The sequence below is a fragment of the Cicer arietinum genome, chromosome 2 (assembly GCF_000331145.2).
Source record: "Cicer arietinum cultivar CDC Frontier isolate Library 1 chromosome 2, Cicar.CDCFrontier_v2.0, whole genome shotgun sequence".
NCBI classification, from domain to species: domain Eukaryota; kingdom Viridiplantae; phylum Streptophyta; class Magnoliopsida; order Fabales; family Fabaceae; genus Cicer; species Cicer arietinum.
In genome coordinates this window covers 4,584,160-4,599,658 of record NC_021161.2, presented here as the reverse complement: position 1 = coordinate 4,599,658, position 15,499 = coordinate 4,584,160, and the positions used below count along the sequence as shown (strand labels likewise).

Genomic DNA, 15,499 nt, shown 5'->3' with positions numbered 1-15,499 from the left:
TTTTTAATTTCTTTAAGAAAAACCATACTAACAACTATTCAATCTTTGTGAATATTATGCATTGTTTTTACCAATTTTAATTAATTAAGTACTACTTCCTCTGGGTTCTATAATAATTCTCACATTATAATATAAATTGTGCCAAAATTTTTATTTTTTTTTATTTTCAACATAACATTAATTATTTATTTTTATCATTAATATCTTTAATTAATATTATCTATAGTACTCCGAAATTATTATTATTATTCACTTTGTACCTATGATAATGAGAATTAATCAATAATTAAAAATATTAATTCAGTAAAATTATTATTCTCTTTCTTTCATTTATTATATTTCTTTTTTAATATATCTAAATGGTCAACTACAATAAATATTGTGGAACAGAGAGAGAATTATTTAATAAATTTTAATATTATTTTAATAATTAATTAATTAAATAAATGTGTTTTTGTTAAAAAGAATGAGTTTGCTTTTTATGTTGAAGTTGAATATGAGAAAAATTCTATTATTATGTTCATCATGTCAAGTCAAATGATTAGTTATTCTTTTGAGGATTGCATATGTAATAATAAGAAGCAAAAGCTAGCTCAAATGGCTAAATAAAATGAGAAAATGGTTCAAATATGTATATTCCTAAAACAACTAAAGCCGTGGAGGAACTTGGAAAGGATTATGAACATAATGGAATAGATGATTTGAAGGATAACAATACTCAAGAAGATGATGTGGATGGAAAAACACTTACTTTAGTAGTTAATCCGACAAGTTCAAAGGTTGTTGAAAATAAGAAGAATGAGGAGATTCACGAGTTTATCACATTAAATCCAACTGTAACTACTTATTTGAGGTTGGTGGATAGGGTATGGATTATCATGCTAATGATGATTTAAAATATGTATCTTTTAGCTTTTTATTTATTTGTTTGTTTATATCAGAAAAAGAATTTATTTATTATATTCTAGGAATTTGTCAATTTAGATTAGTGGTAGTGTCAAGGTGATTGTCCTATTCTAAAGTTACATGTTTTTTTTTTCTTTATGCTTAAAAGATTATTTATTCAATTAATATTATATTTTGACGAAGGATGCCAAAATTAACCACAAGAGTTGGTAAAATAAAAGACAAATAATAGATAAAACAGTCATTAGAAGTCAAACTTAATGTATTTTCATTAAGTATTTCAAAAAAGACAAGTTGTATCTAGGAAATGCAATTTATTCTTTTTCTTTTTTATGGGAAAGAGGGAGCAAGCTCCCAAGAAAATAAAAAAACTAAAAATAAAAGTTTAAAGTTTCAATACGATTAAAGAAGTAAAACCAAGTTTCAAAGTGATTTCAAGATGTAATTTTTAAAATTTAAAATTTCATTATTTCTACATTTTAATTAAATTTTATTTCTAAATTTATATTTCTAATTTAGAAGTTATATTTTGGTATATTACTTGATTTGCCTCATAAAATTATATCTAACCAAAAATTGATTTAAATTACTCAAATCATAAAAAACATGCAAAATCAAATACGCTGAAGAACAACTCTGAATAATCAACTTCACTACTACATCTGTGTCTTGTGTTTGATAAGATAATTTAATATTTAATTTTGAAAGTAGGGTATTTTAACTTTTTTTTAAAATCCATTATTTTTTTTTGTTATTAAAAATATTCCAAAATTTCAACCAGTTAAAAAATAAAATAAAAATACAAGTTCAGCCCGAGAGAGATTGCTTTTGCCATATCACTTCTCTCTCTCTCTCTCTCTCCTTCAAAAAAAAAAAATGGTGTAGCTCAATTTTCTCTTTCCTGCAAGACCAACTTCCTTCTTTCTCAAAAATTCTTTTCCTTTGTAACTCAAAATATTTATTATTATATAAAAATAAATCTTTTCCCTTTTCTCACTTTCTCTGCACCCATTTTTCCCCCAAAATTCGATTGTTAAGGCTGTTCGATAATCATATTTCGGTGTCTTTCTGGATCAGACCCAGATCCTGTTTTTTTATTTAATTTTTTTTCTTTCTGATCCATCTATTTTTTTTTTTTTCTGGTGAAAAATCACAATACAGAAGAAACACTATCAAAGGAGAAAGAGGTAATTTTTCTTTAACCCTTTTGCTCACTTTAGTTCATTATAGAAGTCAAAGTTTCCGGGTCCTTTTGGTTTCTCTCAAATTTTGATTTTTTTTTTGTTTAAGTTAGTATTAATTAACAAGGGTTGTTTCAATCTTTTCTCTAATATTTATTTATTTATTTTAAAATTTTGGGATATTATATGTTTCTCTGTATAAGTGTGAAGTTTTTGTTTGTTTTGTTATGAGTGTTTAGTATTGTGTTGTACTTGTTTGTATTTGAGGTTTGGTTAATTTTGTGTTTGTGTTATGGAAAAATCATGTGGCTTTTTTCAATTAGAATGTTATGTTGACAAATTAAGTAAAAATCATGGAGTCTTCTTTTCAAAAAATTGGAGGAGAGATTATTATTTATTATGTGATATTAACTATGAAGCAGGAATTCTGACACAAACACATACACAACACTGACAGTGATAGTGGTAATAATTTGAGAGAATGAATGAATTGAATGTAATTAATGTGTCAGTGCCTTGGTGATTAGTGCCATGGTGTTGGTCACCGTGGCATGCTTCGATCAGAAGTGCCGGTGTTACAGAGGACACTGATGACCATTTTATAACTGTAGCTGATACCTCGTGAAGTCTTATGGTACAAGTGAACTTGGAGAGAAGTTATTGTTTCATTGGATGTTGTTATTTGTGTCTAGAATTCAGTTTGTGCACTTGCTTCTCTATCTTGCAGATTGAGGTTGGTGCTTTTGTTTGATTTGAAGGAGCAACAATAAGGACTAAAGAGTGTGTTTTAAAGTGCATGGTAAACATTTTTGTAGAAGAAATTTGAGTTATGATCAAGCAGATATTGAATAGACTCCCTAGGAAGCCGTCAAAACCGGCGGAAAATAACGAAGGAGGAGGAGGAACATCAACTTCTTCTTCAACTGCTTCAAACAGTGTAAGAAGCAGTCATATAGCAGGCTACAATTTTGGAAATTCAAATGCTTCATCCATTTCAGGTGTTGATTCGAATTCAAACCTTGGACAAAATCACGGCGAAATGCTTGTGCAAGCATTGAATTCAAAACTGAATCTAAATGGGGGTTTGCCCGCTTCTTATGAAGCTTTGCCGAGTTTTCGTGATGTTCCGATTTCGGAGAAGCAGAATTTGTTTATACGAAAGATGCAAATGTGCTGTGTTGTATTCGATTATACTGACCCTTCGAAGAACGTCAGAGAAAAGGAGATTAAGCGACAAACATTAGTAGAACTTGTGGATTATGTTTCTTCGGCTAATGGCAAGTTTACCGATGTTATGATGCAAGAAATCGTAAAGATGGTGTCTATAAATTTGTTCCGAACGTTGACTACTCCACCCCGTGAGAACAAAATTCTCGAAGCCTTTGATATGGACGAGGAAGAGCCTTCGATGGACCCTGCATGGCCTTACTTGCAAATTGTGTATGAACTTCTTCTTAGGTTTGTCACATCACCTGAGACTGATGCAAAGTTAGCGAAAAGATATGTTGATCATTCATTCGTTCTCAGACTTTTAGACCTTTTTGATTCAGAGGATCCTCGAGAGCGTGATTACTTGAAGACAGTTCTTCATCGAATATATGGGAAATTTATGGTGCATCGGCCGTTCATCAGAAAATCAATCAACAATATATTCTACCGTTTCGTTTTTGAAACTGAGAAACACAATGGGATTGCAGAACTCTTGGAAATTTTGGGAAGTATAATCAATGGATTTGCTCTGCCATTGAAAGAAGAGCACAAGCTGTTTCTTGTGCGAGCTCTTATTCCTCTTCATAAACCGAAATGCATACCAATGTATCACCAGCAGTTATCTTACTGCATCACACAGTTTGTTGAAAAAGATTGCAAGCTTGCCGATACTGTTATACGCGGATTATTAAAATACTGGCCGATAACAAATAGTTCAAAGGAGGTTATGTTCTTAGGGGAGTTGGAGGAAGTTTTGGAAGCAACTCAACCTGCAGAGTTTCAGAAATGTATGGTACTCTTGTTCCACCAAATAAGACGTTGCTTGAGCAGTTCACATTTTCAGGTTTGATAAATCCAGTGCTTTTCATCAGCTTGCTCATTTTGTATTTTTTCTATGATACTTTCTGAATTCCTCATAAAAAGAAGAAATTGAAAGTTTGTATTTGGTGCCGGATTTTTCCTTAGGGCAGTAGATTTCGATAAAAAAACCAAAATAGTAAATGATATTGTTTTTTGTTTTGTTTTGTCGCATTAGACATGAGATATAGGCCTCAGTAAATAAGCCATAATGTCATAGAAGATTATTTGATATTTTGATTTATAAGAAGCAGTTGCAAATTTTCATAGTTTTCTTGTATTTGTGTTTGTTTATGCATCCTTTCACTTTGTATTCATAACATGAACTTTGATTTTAACTTTCTATGAAATTTATGTTTGAAAATTGATGGAAGATTTCTTTTAAGCATGATATTCTTTTATTATGCTGTTTCCAATGTTTTGTGGTCTTCCATAGGACTCTCTTTTTTCTTTTCCGGTAGATTTTTGGAGTGAATGAACACTGGTTTTGGAGTTTGTGATCTATCATTGCTTTGACGATTTATTGTACATATGATGCCATATGTGTGGCTAGTTTTTCAATCCTAGATAGCAGGGCAGAGCGATCGACTCCAAAAGTGGGATAGCGTATAGCAGAGCTACCACTATTTGAGTGTAATTATGTTAATTTTTGTGTGGGGGTTTTCAGGGATTTACATAAAGATTTTATTGGAAACTCAACTTTGCAGTTGACTTGACTTTTGAAAACAAAACTCATGTAAATGATGTGGTTTGGGCTGGGGAGAAGATTTTGCACACACTTCTCCATGTGGGGATACTCAATGAGAAAGAGAGTCTTCTCTATCTTTTTCTTTCTTCAATTTAAGCTTTCATCGATGTATTCAAACTTCCTCAAAGTTTGGCAGGCATTCCTTTTGAAGATATGATTGGCAGAATTGTTCCACTTCCACTTGGATTAGTGACTGTATGTGCCTGTGGATCATCAAATTCATAAAAGCTGTATTGGATGAGGTCAATGGCAGATGGTGGAAAACCAAAATTCCACCATATAGACATAGTGTTACGGCATATGGTGGATGTTATAGGTGTTGTGGCCGATGGCGGAGATTTGACAACACTAGATGAGATATGGCCTAAAATGTGTTCAAAGTGAGAGACATATCTTACCTTGCAAGCCAGTTTTGTAGGCTTGAATCAGACCTAATCCAAATTTTAAGTTGGTACCAGAGCCTGTTTAGGATCTGTTGGGCTATCCAATACCATGACACTTGGGTTGCACTCCAGATGTTCAGTGATGGGTATGAGGGGGGTGTTGAAAGTCTCGCATTGACTCAGTCCAGATATGCATCCCTCACCTTATAAGTTGATTTTGTAGGGTTGAGGTAAGTTCAACCCAATAGGAGATAATAATGAGTTGTTTTATAAATGTATACAATAGGATTAATGCAGAACAAAATAAGGATATGATTACTTTCAATACCTCACTCAGATGACAAACTCACAACTTCTAATCTGTTTGACTGTGTACTTTGTGGAGTAAATAAAATTGGCATCCTCTCTTCAATACTTTTATTGGAAATGTAACCACTGTGCTTATTGCATATCATGCTTCTGGAGCTTCCTGCTATTACTCATTTATTTTGTGATGTCATCTTGTAACACAATCCTCGTGAAGTTGCAAGTATGCGTGTCCGGTGTCTGACACATATCAATGTCCAACACTGAGACATGTGATTACGTTCAACTGCTTTCATTTTCTGAAATTATTATTGTATGACTTTTAAAGTAGATATAATTCAAGTGAAATATTTTTAGTGATCCAACAGTTATTTCTAAAGATTTACGCTCTGTCAACATGTCAGCAGTCCTTAAACTTTAATTAAGCAGTATTGCCATAGAGTCCCTATGTTTTACACACATATGTTGACCTTTATTATCTTATAGAAGTGTATGATTTGGTAACTATAGTGTTGAAACAAATTCAAATGAACATGTTGTTCAAAACCTTAATAATTTGGATACTATGTAAACCCGTTGTTATTTTCAAGAGTAAAACTATGATTTGTAATTTTTCTAATGCATTTATCTATTCAAGTATGAATTTCGAGTAAGCTTGTTGGCAACATGATATGCTAGCTATATATATATAAGCTTGTTGGCAACATGGTATGCTAGCTATATATATATATATATATATATATATATATTCTTATTTTTGGAGGACTTTCTAAGAAATGCAAAGACTACCATAATTTTATTCTTGTACACTCAAATGATTTGATTGCGTTTGAATTCGCAGGTAGCAGAAAGGGCTTTGTTCTTATGGAACAATGATCACATTGAGAACTTGATCAAGCAAAATCACAAAATTATACTTCCAATAGTCTTACCTGCATTGGAGCAAAATGCAAGGAACCACTGGAGCCAAGCCGTCCGAAGCTTGACAGTAAACGTCTGCAAGATCTTTTCTGACATTGATCCTGCATTCTATGAAGAATGCATGATCAAGTTCAGAGAAGACGAAGCACAGGAAAACGATATGAAGTCAAAGCGTGAAGCCAGATGGAAGCGCTTGGAAGAAATGGGAGGCATGAAAGCCGCATCCAACGAACCGGTTTTGGTGTCTCCAAGAACCGCATCGTCCCATGCAACTTCTGGTAAAGACAAGTAGGGTTCAATGAGAGTGATCCTTGAATTTCAAAAAGGCATGAGAATGTATATATATTTGATTGCATGGGATATAAATGGATGGATCAAGCCAATGTTTATTTGTGAATTTGCTACCAAAGAATCTCATAATGGCTTGAGTTCCACAAGTTTAATCTGCTTTCATACTTCACTTTGATGGAAACATGTTCCATTTATGTTTCCAATTTGTAGTATTGATTTTGTTTTCCTTGTGTAGTTGAGTTTGTTGTTTAAGGTAAATGGGGAATTAGAGCTTATTTTGTAATGAATTGTGGTTGTTTTATATATATTTTGAAAGCAATTTATTTAGCACGTGTTATTATTAACAAAAGAGTTCAAGGAATCTTCTTTTTCTTTAAGTACCAAAAGGGATAAATAGATATTTGGTTTGAATATATTTTTGGTGTTTGTTAAATGGATGAATTTAAGTGTTGTTTCCCTTCATTTATTTATTTATTTTGATTTTATCCAATAATTTTTTTTCTTTAGAATTTAGCGGCAAAATTCATACATATTATACAAAGAGAAAGATGAATATCTTGGATTTTCATTTGGTATATCAAATATTCTAGTAGCTACCATATGCTATGTACTTGTGGAACTATTCCGTTGTAATCTTGACTCATATTTATAGTTCCTCCACTCATATGTAACTTAAACTCCTTGTGTACTTAGCATAAGGTTAGGTGACCTTACTTAAGTTTTCATTGAACTTTAAGATTTTATTTGATTTATTATGCGTAATTCCTTTATCCAAAATTTTTTAATCAAAAAACTGATGTGTATAAAAGTACAAATATTCATAAGTTTAGGTCTATTTGCGCGTTTGACATGAATCAGTCATAGATGTTTAGATGATACATGTCAAACACCTTAATTTTTCGTTACATAACAATTATTTTTCTAATGCCCATTCGAATACACCTTATCAGGGGTACATAACAATGTCTATGGTGTTTTATATGGAGATAACTATTCATCAAGTTTTTCAAAAGATGTTTGTAACTCGGAAAAATCAACTAAATTTCGTTCTAGAACTAGGAGTAATAAACTTCAACTGCTTATTAGCAACCCAAAGACACAAATGTGGTTGCCAGTTTTAATCCATCATCAACTTTATATTAGTGTTGATGCATATCTCAAAATTGTTCTTGAATGTGAGGTCCAAGATAATTGCATTGTGTTTCTTTTTTTTATGATAGCTCATATTAGTTTTGGTATTCATATTTGGATTGTAAAATTTATGTATCAAGTGAAGGTGTTTGAAAGGAAAAGGAATTATGTCTTTTTCAATGGCTTTAGGAGCTTGAAATTTGAGATGTCAGTGTTTTACAATGAAGTTGTAAATTACATCTCAGATTATTTTCTTTACTCAGAGATAAAGTTGTCTTTATTTTAGAATAACAAGAATATTGAAGGTGCCAAAAGAAACTAGAAGGAATTCTTGTGATATTAATTGTAACATTTGAATTTTTAAATATGAAAATTATATTAATTGCTTTTATTTTGAAGATAGTTAGTAATATATATGCATAAAATTTGAAGATGGTTGATTTAACCTAGACTTCAATTGAACATAATACAAAACAAAAGGGTACAAAACAGCAACTAAGAGATGCATAACCAATGAATGTGAGCACATTTGAAAGATAAAGAGTTTCAATAATGGACACTCAAGGCGACACTGCTGTACTAAATCACCAACACCAATTCAAGGGATTCATTAACCCTTATCGACACAACTCAAACACAATACCTATTGTCAAAAACCAAAAGAATCTTACTTAGATGCATAAAAAAGCTACATCCCTAAAAAAATGTTCATTTCTTAATTTTTTAATGGGTAAATGACATCAACGGCTAAAATGGAGGAATCAAAAATTGAAAAACATAATTTAAAATATAATTTTTGAAAAATTAAAACCATATTGAACCCATGTTACAAGAACTAAAAGTACTATTAACTATAAATTAAATCAACCATATAACAGATCACAAATGGAATGAGTTGAGATTTTTCATGGTTTGAGTATAAGTGTATACCAAAGGCACAATTGATGTACTATGCCCCCAAGACATCACCATTATCAAATAAATCATACAAAAATATATGTGCAAAAAACATATGTTACATGTAAAATTGATGACAAGCTTGTCTCAAACTCTTGATTGCTCCAAATTTTTGCCTCTCCACTATAAAGTACCAAACAAGTTATTCCCTAAGACAAACTTAATACGAAGAGGTGCTTATAAGGTAAACAAAAAACATAAAGAGAATTTAATGAATCAATGCAGAAAAGGACGTCCAACACCGTTAGTGTAAAAAGGCTATTTGATTTTGAGTTTTTTGAATTCGTCCTATATCTATTAATTTGATTTTTTTTAAACTATTTTCTATATATATATATTATGTCTCGTGTCGCTTTAATTCTACATTTTATATTTTTTATTAAAAAATATCAACACAAAATTTTCTCAACAAACACCATTTTTTATTTATTTATTTATGAAATAATAATTTTTTTTATCAAAGTAATATTTTTCAACAAACATTCTATATGGAAAATTTTATCATTAATTATTAGTTTATAATTTTATTTTAATAACATTTAATTATTTTATTTAGTTTTTAAAATTTTAAAAAATATAATTATATATTTGAGTTTTTTCGAATTGAGTTTGATTTTTACAAAAATTGGATAAAAATAAGAAAATGCAAAAGTTAAAAATGAAAAGATATATCCTATATGATTGCACGTTAATAAAACATCAATCTAGGAAAACTAGATCATAAACCTCTTCATACTATAATGAAAAGATAATTTATTATATACACTAGACAAATATTTTATATTAGTTAATTAGTTAAAGTATGTTTTTAATAAAATAATAAGTTAAAAAGTTATTATTTAAAAGATAAATATATATTAATAGTATATCTTTTAAATATATTTTTAAAATAATTTTTTTCAAAAAATTATAATTTATTATATAAAATATATACGAAATAAATATTTTTTATTAATATATCACATGACTTTAAACTAATTGAAATCCAGTACTTTAAAAAAAAAAAACTAAATTAGTATTTTTTCTTCTAAATTTCAAACATTATATTTGCAATAAATTATAACCTTAAAAAATTATATAAACAATTGTAGTGTTACACATTCAAAATTAAAATAGCTATTTGTCGTGAAGAAATTTAACATTAATGAAAACAAACATAACATAAAAGCTTTGAAATATAAAATAACATTAATGACTTCCATTTTGTGAACCCTGAAATGAAGCAGAATTTGTCGCCTCTCTCATAGATCTACCAAAAAAACAAAGAGATTAATTTGGAGAAATTAAATCAAAAATTACATTAAAACATGACCGAATAAAATGAATAAGATGCGTTTTTCTTTCATATAATGTAGGTTTTAGTATAATAAACGCATAATTGATGTACTATCTACCATATCACCCTAATCAATTCAATTATACAAGTAAATAATTATATAGATATATTGTCAAACACTACTCATACTATAATGATAATTATAAAAATAACTTCGAGATTAAAAGAGAAAATTAGAGAAATAGAAATGATTTTAATTTAGAGAAGTGTCACTGCTTATTGTTAATATCATAAAAGAACACAATTATATATTTATAGTAGAGACATTGTTTGTGTTAGGTTAAGTTTTTCTGTTCGCTAAATTTACAATGTTATAAATGTAAAATAAAATACGAGTTCTTTAATAAAATAGTCAAATAAAAAATAAATTTAATTGATTATGTAAAGTAAATTTCACACTAAAAAGAGAAATAACTATTATATTTGTTATTAAAGAATTATCACTTAAAATTATAATTATCAATATGCACTATAAATTAAAAATTATTTTAATAATTTATTAATAAATTATTAGTTTCTATAAAAAAACTTTATTTTTGTTTTTAGTATCTCAAACAAAAATTACAATTTTTGTCCCTTTAAAATTATTCAGTTAACAATTTTAATTCATGCTAGAAAGAACATATTTTGTTGTCCTTCAACTTTTAAATTTTAAATTATTTTTTGCAAAGCATAGTTATAACACTATAGAAATTAAAAAATTCTTCCATGAAAATTTAGATTTTTTAAGATAAATATGAATTATTTAAATGCCATAAATTTAAGATAAAACAATAATATTGACCTAGAAATCAAATTATGATATTACTTTTTGTGGGGTAACTTTTTTAATAGTGTAAATATGTTTGAAAAAAATCATTTAGAAAAATATGTTAAAGTTTCAACACAGACTACAATACTTGCTTTGTAGGGATCGAAAAATGTAACTTTTTTTTACAAGAATTGAAACAAATATTTTATAAAAAGTAAAAAATTTATTTAACCATTTATACAAAAAAAATAAATAATAAAGACCGAAAAGAGAAGAAAATAAACTAAGAAATGAAACAAAAGTTCTTAGGCATGCAAGTCCTAGATAAATCATCTAACATGAGCTTTTGAAGCTCTCTAATGGAATTAAAAAAAAAAAAGAACCTCCAAAGAATCATGGGACAAACTAAAGTTTGTTGGCCAATCAATACTTCTATTGCTTTCACGCCAATATGATTCATGCAGACCTACTAATCTTAAATTCATAACATCGTGAATATGACTAATCATATTTGGAGTGGTCCTTGTTATTTCTCCAAATCCATATTGATATTCATGCCTTATAACACCTTAATTTTCGGAGCGTTATTTGTGAAAAAATAACCTCTAAATGCAACATAATTTGGAAAGTGACTAATCCGTTCTCATTTATAAAAAATATGTAATTAATTTTCTTTTTCAAAACAATTTTCTTTGTTAAACAAATAATCACATTAGTCCATAAAACTTTTCGGAACATGATGCACAAGTAACAATGAAAGAATTACACACTATGTTTAAAATAAATATAAGTTATGAGAAAACATCTCTAACTAAATACTATTTTTTTAATAATATTTTTATACATCACAAGTTAAAACAAATAACAGATGATGCAAGGACAATAAAATACAACCCTAAGCTGATCACAACATCTAAAAGAGCATTTTGGTCAACTAATAACTACACACACACAGTTGTGTCTATTTATGGTTCACTTCAAGAAACTTCAGTATCTTCCACAGCTAAGGGGCGTCGTATAGCCCATATAAATCAACAACAAAAGTCACAAATACATAAATTACAAATACGCAAATATGAAACATATAACATATACCGTAAAAATGAAATGCACATGTATCAATAAACAGTAACAAAAGTACATATATTTTATATTTTTACTAAAAGAAACAATATTAAATGATTCAAATTATAGAATCATCGATACAATACAAATTCAGATTTGCTAAAAATATAAATGATGAATTTGCGAACACCTCAGAACACTCGAGCTATAAACGTAAAATGGCAACATAATACAAAAGGCAGCATGCCTACCAATATGGCAAAATTCAAGAGCCCAAAATACTTATACCTCTAAATCTGTAACATTGATGATGCAAAAGTCATTGATTGAAATATGTAATCGATCAAAGCTATTCTATCAATCTGAACCAAAACAAACAATGCACAAAACAAGAAAAATTGTTGCACCAAGACGGAAAAATAAAAAAGTGTTACACTTAGACAACGAATTCATAACACAAATTACGAAATAAAAACTAAATTTTTATAGAAACCACTTATTTAAAATAAATGATTTAGAGGGGGTAATTTTAACTAAAAAATGGTCCTAAACCACGATGGAGGAAGAAGAAGAGAACCTAAGTTTAATATTTGAGAGAGACGGCCGAGAGCAATGATAAATATCATTGCATTTTCTTAAGGATTTAGTTAATATATTGTGGCAATGTAAACTTTTTTACATTGTCCAATTATAACCTTTAAATCTTTAAAGATTTTTAACTTTTATTGTAACTATTTTTAAAATCATATCAATTAATGTAAATATGATAAAAAGAAACCCACACTTGTGGATAAAATTTGCAATAAATAACTTAAAGGTATCCATGGTTAAAATCAGTGGGTTATTCGATTACCCTTACCTGCAATAAATATACATAATTACCTTCATATTTAAATTTAATTTAAATACAAAATTCTAAAAATGTCTCTCAATCTAAAACTCACTAGCACAAAGTGTTTCTCTCACATCTATTTTCATAAACTAACAAATAAATGATAAGATAAATTTATTATAAAATACATATTTTTCTTATATAAATAAAAAATGATGTTCAAAAAGTTATATTCGTGTAAAATATAATTTTTTATTTTATAAAATATATTTTATTACTTTACTACACATTTTGGATATCTATAAATGTTCGTGAAAAGATGATATCTAAAAAAAACAACAAACAAGTTCGAGGCAAATATTAATACCATTTTTATCCAATAATTCCCAAAACAAAAAATTGACCGAAAAAAACCCCAAAAAGCAAAATAAAGAAACAACTCACAAAATTTATTCAAAAATTCTCAAAAGTAAAAATAAAAAATAAAAAATAAAAATCAATGCCTTTCTCTTCTCTTTCTACCTTTGGTGTTTTCAGCTATATCATACAAACGCCATTGAAACACAACCTTCAAAATAAAAAACCATTTACGATCAAATTATCACAAAAATATCCCTAATCCCACCTATTTACCAAATCAAAACAAACCTTAATCCCATTCCAATTTCAAAAACTAAAAAACCAAACCATGATTAAATTTTCATTATCATAACCGTTTCTCCAACAACCTATTTTTCTCCGAAATGCCGACGGTAGCCGTGAAACTCTACAGCGTATTCTTCAAGTTTCTGTTAAAACACCGTTTACAAAATCGGATCCAAACTCCATCCGAAGAACCCGACCCGTTTGGCATAACTTCTCGACCCGACGAATCTATCGCTTCGCCTAACCCTTCTTTCACCGACGGCGTTGCCACCAAAGACATTCACATCGATTCCTTCACTTCTCTTTCGATTCGAATCTTTCTCCCCGAATCCGCATTATCGTCTCCCGAACCTAATTCCAAACCTAAACGAAAACCTAATCCCGAACCTAATGACGCGAAACGCGAAACGACGTCCTTTCCGCAGTTGAATACAAGGAGAAACAGTTACGGTCCTTCTGGTGTTCCGGTGAAGGAGGAGCCGAGGAGGAACAGTGTCGGCGGTGATTCGGACGGCTTGAGTTCGATCTCTGGTGGTGGTTATGGTGGTTATTTGCCGACGTTGGATGATCGTCGGAGAAAGTTACCGGTGATGGTGCAGTTTCATGGAGGTGGTTGGGTGAGTGGGAGTAATGATTCGGTGGCGAATGATTATTTTTGTAGGAGGATTGCGAAGCTGTGTGATGCAGTTGTTGTTGCGGTTGGTTATCGGCTTGCGCCGGAGAGTAGGTATCCGGCTGCTTTTGAGGATGGATTTAAGGTTTTGAATTGGTTGGCGAAACAAGCGAATTTGGCGGAGTGTAGTAAGTCATTGGGGATTAAGAAAATGGATGGTGGTCATAAGCATATTGTTGATTCTTTTGGTGCTTCTATGGTTGAGCCTTGGTTGGCAGCACATGGAAATTTATCAAGGTTGCAATACATTCCATATTATATAATTTTGTTAATTGTCATCTTGTTCTTGTAGATTGATTTGTTTATATTGTAAGGAACTGAGGGTCACCGAAGGAGTTTTTAGTTCTTAAAACTAAAGTAACTACTAATTTACTAACAGCAACTAACATTTTGTCTATCAAAATATATATAGTTGATAATTGGGATCAATGTTGTCCATGGTAGAGGGCCAAAATACTGACGTATAAACATGCCGTTGCAGCCTATGGCACTGCCGTGGTAGATATCCCATCACAAGTCACCTATGGCGGTTGTTCAAAAATCTACCACGCCATTGTGCCAGGGCCTCCATTTAACAACAATGATTGGTTGGGATTGCTTTGAATATGAAATGATCAACCTAGTTGTGACTTGTGATTGAACTGAATGCTTTGGTTGTTTTACTATCATTATTTGGTTTTCATTGTGTGATTTAAATGTATATAGAGATTAGAGTATGTAGAGTAAGATGAGAAGTTGGGCATGGGATTGTGAGTTGGGTAGGGGCTAATGGGTAGTGCAGTGCAGTAGTAGGGTTTTTGAATTTAATGGCAACAAGTTTGAATTGGGATTTTCAAGATAATATCAATTGCAATGTACTAGGGAGTGACTTAGTTTGGTCTGGTAAACAGCTAGCTTTCTGTCTTGAGTTTTATTCTTGAACATTGTTTTATATGTTTGATTGGTCACCTTTTAAGGAGGTTTCATATTTAGAGCAAACAAATCTACAGAAAACATCTTTTTGCTGATTAACTAGTTTCTCTTTCTCCTTAGAGTGTTCTCAAGTGAAATCACATCTTATTGCATCTTCCTGTTTCGGAAAACTTATCAGGTTGATATATTTGGTATGAGATTTTCAGTTGTTGTAGAGATAAGGGAGAGAATTCTTTTATGCATGATGAAGTTCATTAGTTATTGTGTAGAGAATTATGATACGGTGTTCTAATTGATTTGGATCTCAAAATTAGTCAATTGCTGCTTTGCCACTTGTTTTCGGTCAAAGAAACACATTTTTCGATCTCATTGTGGAGTTAAGTCTCACACTCTT

The 15,499-nt window shown here is 30.0% G+C and overlaps 2 protein-coding genes across 2 annotated transcripts in view; both read left to right on the top strand.

Moving 5' to 3' along the window:
- Positions 1-1,723: 1,723 nt before the first annotated feature.
- LOC101493901 (serine/threonine protein phosphatase 2A 57 kDa regulatory subunit B' theta isoform-like) lies at positions 1,724-7,130 on the top strand. The gene is made up of 3 exons (XM_004489514.3): positions 1,724-2,093; positions 2,815-4,140; positions 6,433-7,130. Exons 2-3 carry the CDS (start codon positions 2,917-2,919, stop codon positions 6,802-6,804), a joined length of 1,596 nt encoding a protein of 531 aa, XP_004489571.1. The 5' UTR covers positions 1,724-2,093; positions 2,815-2,916; the 3' UTR covers positions 6,805-7,130.
- Positions 7,131-13,447: 6,317 nt separating this feature from the next.
- The window catches only part of LOC101493584 (probable carboxylesterase 11), a 3,122-nt gene continuing 1,070 nt past the window's right edge, over positions 13,448-15,499 (top strand). Inside the window, exon 1 of the mRNA XM_004489513.4 lies at positions 13,448-14,430. Coding sequence (XP_004489570.1) covers positions 13,619-14,430 — 812 coding nt within the window. The 5' untranslated portion in view covers positions 13,448-13,618. The remainder of the gene's footprint in view (positions 14,431-15,499) is intronic.

Coding starts and splice junctions, on each gene's coding strand:
- LOC101493901 (XM_004489514.3), top strand. CDS start 2,917: ATGATCAAGCAGATATTGAATAGACTCCCTAGGAAGCCGTCAAAACCG. Junction 4,141..6,432: donor TGAGCAGTTCACATTTTCAG/GTTTGATAAATC, acceptor TTGAATTCGCAG/GTAGCAGAAAGGGCTTTGTT.